The sequence below is a fragment of the Micrasema longulum genome, unplaced genomic scaffold (genome assembly GCF_059751315.1).
Source record: "Micrasema longulum isolate JH-2025_06_02 unplaced genomic scaffold, ASM5975131v1 h1tg001739l, whole genome shotgun sequence".
Classification (NCBI taxonomy): domain Eukaryota; kingdom Metazoa; phylum Arthropoda; class Insecta; order Trichoptera; family Brachycentridae; genus Micrasema; species Micrasema longulum.
Genome location: NW_028278917.1, coordinates 395,303 through 406,188, shown reverse-complemented (window position 1 = coordinate 406,188; position 10,886 = coordinate 395,303). Strand labels below are relative to the sequence as shown.

At 34.3% G+C, this 10,886-nt stretch overlaps 1 protein-coding gene across 1 annotated transcript in view; it reads right to left on the bottom strand.

The window, feature by feature from the left end:
* Positions 1–9,302: 9,302 nt before the first annotated feature.
* The window catches only part of LOC148274150 (uncharacterized), a 111,299-nt gene continuing 109,715 nt past the window's right edge, over positions 9,303–10,886 (bottom strand). The window contains exon 7 of the mRNA XM_088237556.1: positions 9,303–10,150. Within this exon, the coding sequence (XP_088093682.1) occupies positions 9,395–10,150 (756 nt within the window). The 3' untranslated portion in view covers positions 9,303–9,394. The remainder of the gene's footprint in view (positions 10,151–10,886) is intronic.

Sequence of the window (10,886 nt, the reverse complement as noted above, 5' to 3'; positions counted from 1 at the left end):
GACCTTTCCCTGTATCATTTCTACATTAAATAAGATACGGGGAAGAGGCCTACATACTCCCTTTACATGTAAAACTCATCTCGAGGGAGTTAATTTATCTTATAAGCATACGTGTAAAAACAATATCTGAAATTGTCCAGCCAATAGGAGAGCGTGCTACGGCGTAAGCCGGGAAAGTCCGACCCCTTCTCGCTCTCCCTTGCGGCTTATGTATGCTGTCTCGTACCGTGCCCGACTGCGGCACGGTACAAATTACTTGATAGAACCTCTGTATTTTTATTGAATAAAGTGTGTATAGTGTATAACCAAGACTGCGTTTTTATTATATCTACGCCCTCTCCGCCTCTGATGTCGCCGCCTGCCCTTCTGAAGAAGAAAACTGAAGCCTGAAGAAAGCTATCACCCGATAGCCGGTCAAATAGCAGCTCCAAGCCACCTCCTATCTACAGTTCAACTGTATGCACGGCGAGGTGTCGTGTATAAACATTAAAATCTCATATTCAGATGCATAAACATTAAAATCTCAGAGTAATAATGCATAAACATTAAAATCTCATATTCAGATGCATAAATATTAAAATCTCATATTCAGATGCATAAACATTAAAATCTCAGAGTAATAATGCACCAAGCTACAGAAGAGCCCAAACGTAGGAAAACCATTCTAACAAAAAATAAACAAATTAATCAGTGAAACTTAGAGCAGGGGTTTTTTTTCCCCTTATCTAAGGTGTTAACATATGAATGGATAGTTATCTAAAGTACAGATATGAAAACATGATCAATAAGGGACAGGGGGTAAAAAAATAAAATTGTGGAACACTAATAACAAAGTTTTATTTTCATAATAATTTATAATGAAGTGTTACGAAGTGAATGCCGAATCATTTTTATTTTAATTCAGCATAGTTATACTAATTTTACTTTCCAAATCCAGCGTGAAAATATCAATTTGAAGATTACAAAATACAACTTTATCATTTAACTCTTGTGTGGCTGTGATGTCACATTGGTCGACATAGGACACAAGACTTGATATATCTCTCTTATTTAAAAAAATGATGAATTCGTATTTTTTGTAATCTTAAAATTTCCCATCTGATTAAAAAAGTAAAATTTGTGTAACTATGCTGGATGTTAATACAAAAAATATTTATTCCTGCTACGCGAAGAATGAATGTCCGCTAATTCAGCAACACATCTATACAGATACCTTATACAAGAGAGAACATGAAGATAAAAGTCATAGGAAGGAAGATAGAGACGCTGTTGCGGCGGGTGTTGTCTAAAACAGATTCAGTCTTCAGTCGGTTGATGACAGTGATGGGGGACGCACGCGCGTAGCATGAACGGCGTATTTGTGATTTTATATTTATTTTGGTATAACGGGGCCAAATTATATGTTTTTTTGCATAAATTATGGAAAAAGAATTATTAAACAAAGTGTCTCCGTATATATTTTTTTTAATGTCTGAACTTTAGAATATTCCGTCTTTTACTAGAGGTAACACGATGTTACATCACCGCGCGCAAAGGAATTATTTACCACAGTCTTTTAAGAGTTAAAAATAAGAGAGAAATATCAAGTCTTGTATCGTATGTAGACTTGTGTGACATCACAACCACACTAGATTTAAACCAGTGGATGTGAGAGCGCTCGCCCATTACTATTTTAATTACCCGATACTTTTAGGATCTGGATTTGAAGAAGGTTCAGCAATATTACATATGAGCGCTCTCCGCTCAGTAGACCGGCTCTTCGAAGACCTAGGCTTGGAAAGCGAGGATCAATTCAGTTTGTTTCGATTATTTGATTCTTTTAAAATTAAAATATTATATTGATAAATCTCAATGATATTTTAAAGCAGAAATATACCAGTTTCAGCGGGGTTCGTAAAAAATATAATTGATTTGTTTAAACGAACTTTTTGTACACTACGTAATTAAAATATGTACCATTCGCCCCACGATTTAAATAAATAAAAAAATAATAATTACAATCTCTGAAATTAAAAATCATGTGGGAATATTTTTAAAATTAAAAAGTCATTGGTTATGTACAACTTCTTTTATTTTAGATTTTTTAATACAAAAATAAAAAATAATAAAATTATCTTATTACTAAAATGTAAAAAATGGTTTAATTTTATGGAAATGTCACTTTTTACTGGCCGCGAAATACATTTACATCTTAATTTAGCAAACTTACATTTTTTTTCATTTTATATAAAAATATGAGTAATTATTGGTAACATCACTGGTAACAAAGTGGTAAACTTATCACGAAAACAAAGATATTTGTTTATTAACAATTATTGTAGATTTTTTTTAATGATTCCAACACGTTAAAGCGAAATATATAATTAGGTACTATAAATCAGTTTCGGAATAATTGGGTCTTTGAAATAAATAAAGTCAAACGTCAACTAAAAAAAAACTGCGTAACTGCTCATCACTACTTATTTAGTACTTATAACGTTTGACAATTAATTGTTCCCGTCCAGTAGCTCAATCACAAATAACTATCGACGTGCTTATAAGCGAGGTGATAACAATTTCTTATTATGGTTATTTATCGTATTCGCGATCACAATAGAACATCCGTGAACACCTAATATTAAATGTCAGAATATTTACGTTTCGTGACGTATAATCCTGCGGCGCAATCACATATTTGAATTTCACTGATGTCAATATGGAAAATATTCTAAAACTGCTTTTTAATTTATTTATCATGCTATTTATTGCATTTAGCCGGTGGTTGGTCAGCCAAATGTCAAGAAAAGCAGTCGCTATAGTAAATGTAATTTAATTTTCACTTTTTTGTATTAGATACTCCTTACTATTTTGTAAATGCTATTGTATTATTTTATGTAGTAAACGCCGATTTTTCGCCAGTGAACTGTATTTATTTACGAGGAAAACAAAAAACAAACCGACACGAGCGTTGACTTGGATATTACTCACGCGTTGACTTATGACTGCGATAACTTAACCATGTTCAATATTGTTCATTGTGATCGCTCAAATGCTTAGCATGTTTTTGAACACGTCGATAGTTATTTGTGATTGAGCTACAGAGGAATGAGATAATACAGCTCTGTGTGCAAGGACACTCAGTGAGGCAAAATGATGACAGGTGGGCACCCAGAATAATAAAGTGGAGACTATGGACAAACAAAAGAGTGTTGGAAGGCCACAGAAAAGATAGGTTGATGACATTGCCTCCATAGCCGGTAAAACAGGGTGATGAAAGCGGGATAAAGGAAGGAATGGAGACGTTTAGAAGAGCCATTTACCCAGCTGTAGAGATAACAGGCAACAGGGCTGAAGAATATGTGTGCAAAACGGAAAAAGAACCTTGGAAAAGTGTTTCCTTATCGATGGCTATAATTTGAAGATAAGTCGGCCGTAGAAAACACTTTATCTTGTGTAGTTTGTTTTATTTATTTTTTAGGTTAGGTTAGGTTTATTTTGTCATAAATAGTTTTTCTACAGCCACGAGAGCGTTTGGAATACCTGCCCTGGCAGTGCAGTAGTTGGCGCATTTGGCTACCACGCTTAAGATTCGTTCTTCAGTTCGATTATTGGTGGGGTCCACGTGAAAAATTTGTCTTGAAGGTGGTTGATCATTTTTGCATACTGTACGCCCGAAGATGGCAGATAAAATTAGGCGCTTTTATCCCTTAAAGCACGCTGGCTTAAAGAAATATATGCGTGGTGTTAGAGTAGAAATACAAATTAGACCCTATTGGACATTTTTGTGAGTTATTTAATAGTATTATTTCATCTTAATATGATGTAAATCATGAAAAAAAGTGTGGTAAAATGTTGTGTATATATTTTAATGATTTAGTTAGGGAAAATGACGTATGATTTTTTTTAAAAATTAAACAAGAATTTACAATACTACTGGGTCCAATCGGACCGGGGTTTTCGGATGATTCTAGCTCCTATCTTAATTGCTATAATAGGCAATTGATAAAAACAAATAAAAAATGCTAATGGCAAATAGTGGATTGTTTTAGTTTGTAAAAAAATATCACTCTAGTCTCATAATCCAGGGAGAAAATACGGTATACGTTTGTATGAAGAAAAGTCAGACCGAAGAAAGTAGATTCATTGTAGATACAAATTATTATCTAGAGCCGCTGAAAGCAAAATAAAAATTACCGGTTCACGATGGAGTTCTATTGCCAACCCTAATGTATAGGAGCGAATCGGGTTGCGGTCCCGCGGCTAGTGTTGCGGACTCACGGATCAGAGGTCCGAGGTTCGAACCCCACTCTAACCCAACTTGATTTTCATTTTCTAATAGAGAGTTATTTTACAACTCGTTGAAAATGGCCACCAATTTTAATATTTGGGTAAATTATAAGAACGCAAATATTTCTTTAAAAAAAAAATTTAAAGTATGGAATTGGAAAAAAGATGAAAGTGGATTGAATGCTCTCGAAATGCAATCTCTCAGGCGAATTCGTGGTAAAACGATGTATGATAGATGTACAAATGTCTATGTAAGGCTGGGACGAACGTTATCGACAGAATTAAGAAAGGGGCGCTGCGTTGGTTTGGACATGTAGAGCGAATGGAACGGCCAAAAAGATCTACGATGCGAATGTTGATGGATGCAGAAAACGAGGAAGACCGAAAAAGACATGGCACGATCAAGTCCGTCAAATTCTTGAAGATGGAAATGTCAAGAGTAGGAATGATCGGCGTGCGCGCATGAGAAGATGCATGGATGTAAAGGAAGCGAGGTCTATATGCAAAGACAGAGTGATGTGGCGTTGTATTCCTTTGCCTAACCAACCCTCACCAAAGAGTGGCACCGTAAAAAGAAGAAGAAAATATTATTTTAGACTATGAATGATAATATAATTAAATAAATTAAATTAAATAATAAAACGGATGAATACATTAACATAATCGTAAGAGCAGGCATCTTGGCGTAATGTTAGTTTGTTTTGTAAAACAAAATTTGCGCTGCATACCTAATTACTCGTATTACATTTTTGCAAACTGGAACAAATCGCGATAAGGAAATTAAAAAAAAGATAAAACGTTTCAAAAAAGATAAAAACGTGTTTGAAAAAAGACTCGCGTGTTGCCAGTATAATCGATTCATCTCGAAACTTTCACTTCATGTTTTGGCAACGCGGTAGGTATCTAGTCGTTGCTGGTATGGGAATAATCAAGATTATATAACGTTTATAATTTATAGCCATAAACATTGGATAAAAAGATCGCGAGTTACGGACAGAGGTCTCCTAACCTCAAAATGGTTTACATGAGCGAGGTACCCACGTAATATAGAAGATAAAATCAATCAAATCAAAAATGATTTTGAAAATTGGCAAATACCACGCAAGTCTAAGCTTTTTTTCCTTTTTAAGGCAAATAACTACGTAGATCGATGGCAATCTGGCTCAGACTATCAAAATGTTGCCCATGTCTGACGCAAATGGCATAGATAATTCAGAATTTACATGATTTGATTTATTTTTATATTATTGTACGACACAAGTGCCTTTTACAGTATAAAATATAACAGCATAATGAATTAAGTTTTTAAAAAATCAATGTAATAACATAAATACATGCGAGTATAAATAAAAACATAAAAATATACATTTTTTGTTTGCACCACATTAAGCCAGAAGGCCCAATAACAGTAGTGAATCACAGCACAAAACACTATTTCGTATGTAAACTGCGGGTTAACAGTGCCTTTTACAAATCGTTCGTACAGTACATCATAAAATATTTATAAAGAAATGGTTTGAACTCACAGAGACTCGAGTCAAAGATGTAAATTTGAAAGGTAGGCACATTTATTCCCTAGTCTGTGTATGCGCGGTATACTGTCGTAGCATGAAAAAGGGCAGCTATTTGCAAAAGCCGTAATTTGAGATATGACGCTTTTGAGTATTTATCAACTTATTTAAAACTATGAGTAATATAAGTAAAAACACAGTTTGTTTATTATTTCGAAGTATAAAACCAGTGAGTGTCATACCTATACTGGATTTTTGCTTATGAATCTCTAGATACTCTGTTATTCCATAAAAACATCAAAAAACAAAATATCGTTTTTCATCATTGAGATATATAACTAGAGTAAACACGAGCGTTTGAAATATGGTCCCTCAACCTGCTGCCAATTGGCATATGTTTGATATAACGGACTTAAGTCTGTTGCGAGCGTTCGCCGGCTACTTTTGAACTTTTGTCTTCTCGCAATTACTAAAATGTCTATATTATGTACGCTAAGATACTGCACAAATTAATCTGAAAAAGCTAGAAAAAGCGACGGCATAACCTTTCACCAATAAGTAATGTTTTTATCATAATCAATACTTGTTTAAAATAGCTATTTTAATGTTAAAAAACGTTTTATTAATATATTTCCAGTCGTAATCTATCTTCTGTTTCTGTCCTGCTCAGTTAGTCGGGCGTACAGTGAAACGATGAACATAGGTGACGCGTATGCGGAAGGGAGTGACATACCGAATAGAACTCACAGTAGACCTATGTAAACAGTCAGTGCTTTTTACCGCACTACGTGTTTTGCTTGCCAAAATCGACGTGATATGATGTGACGATACTTGCTCCCTCCGCCGGTCATTCCCTTTCCTTTGGGGACGACTTTTTAGCTCGGATTTGTATAGAGTGTCCTCTCTTTATGTTATATCTCAATGTGTTTAACTCATTTTGTAAAGCTACTTTTTTGCTTATGGCGACAGTATAGGTGTGTGACAAAGATTATTTGAAAAAGGCGACAATAATATAGAGCATTTTGTCTAATTATACGTGTTAGTATGTTAATGTTGATTAAGTCCAGAAACCTATATAATTATACAGAACCGGGTTGTGGTCCCGTGGTTAGTGTCACTGACTCAAGGATCAAAGGTCAATTCCGGTTTTCTTATAGTGAACTCGTTGAAAATTGTCCCAAAATTGAAATACTTGGGATAATTGTAAAAACTATTTCTGCTCATTAAAAAAATAACGAACATTTTGTAAAATTTACTTTGTAAATTTATGTAATTATTTACAAATTGGCACTCAACTGAACTGAAAAGAATTAAAAAATCACAAGATAAGCGTAAGAAAATATAAAATATGTTATACCTAACACAAATTAACAAAATTGTTTATTGTGTTTCAAGTCATAAACAGTTGCAAAATATTATTATGACATTTATGTAAGCTCTATTGAGAACTGGTACCTATGTTAAAAAATCAAAATAAAGGCATATGCATGTGTAAATACTAGTAAAATGTGGAATAACAAAAAAATAATAATTGGTAATAATATGCCCCGTTTTCATAATGAATACCTACGCAGATGTATGAATATGTAGCCCGTCGTAAATTTATTCAATAGCCATTTATTACGCGTTCTTTTTGTACTATTTAAATAATTTAAACGTAATGGCGTGAAATAAATTTCGCAAAAATCCTCCAGATGGCAACCTAGTACCTACTGGCCTGGGTTGCAACACCAAAATAATGAGAGGTATATACTCTACTCGAGCCGTTACTGACCAGTTAGTTAGGCAGTTCCTACCCGACCGCCTTACATAAGATCTTTTTGCCCTCTCTGAAATAACATAGTTATATTGTAACTACACTTAATTATAGTAAGAAGTAATGGCATGTTGCATCTGTGGATCGCTTCACGAAATAATAATCTACTCGGTTTCTTTGAAATCAGATCATAGAGAAAGATTTGTGGTGATTATTCTTGGAAACTGTGTTTTTTAAATCGCAAAACGGAACGAAAGATCACGAAATATTGTACAATTCTCCACTACTTAATTTAATGATCTGATGCTTTATTCTGATAACTTATCTAAAAAGGATTTCTATAGACTACATGATGAAAAACTGAGACAATAAGGTTCTTAAAAAACTATAAATGGTTGCATGCATTTTATAATTATATAGTAGACGTTTACTACTGAATAACATAACTAAAAAAATATACTTTGATTTCATAATATAATAACTTACTTTGTCCATATTTATTAAGTTGGTGTTTGTGCAAGTTGTGAAATAAATATTTCTGGTAATTGCGATGTCAAATTTTTATCTTTTTTTTTTTTAAGGATGTTTTATATTTATTTTTAAGCATGACGAAAGTACCCATAAACTTTAATTATTAAATAAAAAATATATTATGTCAAAGTGGTAACTGTCCCCTCGTCTTTTAGTGGTACCTATGTTTTGGGTACTCTTTCGCATTGTAAAAAATTGTTTATTTACTCTCCAGTGGTATAACTATGCAGTGTCAAAGGCATCGCTAGGTGTGAAGGATGATTATGACAGTGGTAAAAGTAATTTAATGTACATACTAATACAGATAAACGTCGTTTTGCACCGGTTCGATTTACGCCGATTTACAATTACGGCGGTTGGTGCCAGCGTGGGACTCCCCGGTTCGGCCGACACCAGACGACAGTAGGCGCCGCGATTCTAATAGTAGACACACTTTTACACGTTCTTTATTCTATTGCCGTGTATGCGAGCAGCATATTGTGTGTGTAAAATTGTTTCCAAGTTAGTTTTACGCTTTTTTTTTTAAATAAAAAGAACTGATTATTTATTTTAATTTAATATTACTAAAACCAAAAGAATATTCAAATGTTTGTAGTTTATGCCATGATTCCGCAAGAAAGGAAGCAACAATCAAAGCAAATGAAATTGGACGTCTTTTTCAAAAGAATATGAGAATTTAATTAAGTACCGATGAACTGGTGAGTTATTTTTTATTATATTTGTATAAAGAGATTATTATATATTTTGTAAACGAATTAAAACTGTATTTATTGAATACATTTATAATTTATTTAGAAAACATAAAGGATATGTATTTAATAAACATTTTTGACACGGAACCTAACCATATATCTTCCGTTTTATTTGTGTTCATTTTACGCCATTTTTTTTTACTTAGTGTCTCTCGGAAAGGAACCCCAGCGTAAAACGACGTTTACCTTTATATAATTAGCAATTATCAATGATGTTAAAATTATGGTATCGAAAAAATATTTCACTTATTATATTGTAGGCTTAAGAAATATATCACCAATCTTCGTCGTTTGTATCAATCATATTTTAAGTAACTAAATAAAAAAAATCGTAAAGTTGACCTCTGTTGTCATATCAACATAGTTACGAGTAAATTATTTGATGCTTTTAAATTTACAAAATGGTTGCGCCAATTTATCAATGTTTGGTTATGGCTATGTGAACTATAAATAAAATACATAATAATTATTATAAATAATACTTCAAATGAAATAGCTGTAAAATTAGCATTGATGAGGCGGTTCCACCTTATATGCTGTAGCCATTAACATAATTCTACCGTTTGTTAACGCTCCGCCTAAGAATATCGCACGAAAGAATTGGTGTTGGAATCACCAGAGTTGAACGAGTATCTACTCTGGTCTCCGCCAAGGTCAAGGTCATATTTTCTCCTTTCAAGGCCAACTGGAAGGACATTAAAGGATCTGGCTTGCGCCTGGTATTGAGGGTTATAGTAGTTGTTTTGGTTGATGGGTTGCTGAGGGACACCGAACTGGGAGTTGTATTGTCTTTGATTGTACTGCGGCTGGTTTTGCAGCAATTGGGGAGCAGGCTGTTGCGAGATGTACTGGGGGTTCTGCAGAAGCTGACGCTGCTGTGCTAAATACTGCTGCTGGTATTGCAACTGTTGGGGCTGGACGTATTGAAGCTGCTGATACTGGTTGTAGAAAGCCCTTTGCGGTGGTTCGTGGGTTTCGTACACTTCCATCGACGCCTGAATCAGAGATTTTTGCCCTCTTTGGTCAAATGCCGACTGGCGATAATTATCATAACTGTTTCCACCTAGCTGTTGCGCTCGGGCAGGCTGGAAGTCGTCCGCTCGCCGGTGGATAGCGGAAGGAGCGACCGGGTAAACGAGCTGAAAATTGGCGTCGTTCACATTCAGAGGCGCTTGGAATCGTCCTTGCTCCAGGCTGGCTAGGTCTCTATTTAGGAAGCGAGAAGTGGGAGGCCGGTAGGTGGTCGCCTTGAGGTCGCCTTGATTCTGGTACTTGGAGGAAGAACTCGCGTGGCCAGCTCGAGAAGCGGAGGAAACGAGCTCCTGGTTTCTTTTCTGTAACAACAGAAAAATGGATGCTCTCAGAGATGGCAGTGACATGAGGTAAAGTGGGATCAAGGCAGGTTTGGAAATGGGGACTCGATAGGAGAGACCTTTATACGACTGTGTTACTTTCTAAATCGAGTTACTCCAAACATTTATCTCTTACCAACTCTTTAAAAGTATCCGTCTGTTAACAGAGTATAGAATTACAATGCGTTACATCATTTTATAAGCTCACGTCATTAATTTATAATCCGAAATGAGAAAACTTTCACCTATAATAAAAAAGATATTTGGTTTCATATCTTCAAACTAAATAACCAATCTCGTATTAAAATATTATGATAGTAGCTAATTCATTAATTCGAAAGAAAACCTATTAGCTGGAACACAACCTACCTACTATAGTGCATCATATGAAGACAGCTGTAGTTTTTTACTGTGTTTTAAATTTATTTAACAACTATATTATTAAGTTTACTTGTTTAATTTTAAATTCGCTTTTAAAATGATTTTGTATAAACATTATTACGAATGTGGCTCATTAAATTAAGATCCGTCTGTAAAGTTGTTTTGGTTGTGAATCCCAATATGATGGGTCCCAATTACAATGGGATGGTAATAAAGTTATCTTTAATATAAAATTGCATTTTCTGTACAAAAATGTATATATTTGTATAAAAATGTAAAGTATCTTCGCCGGTTACCTGTAATTTAGCATTTTTTGGAAAAAAACACAAACAATACA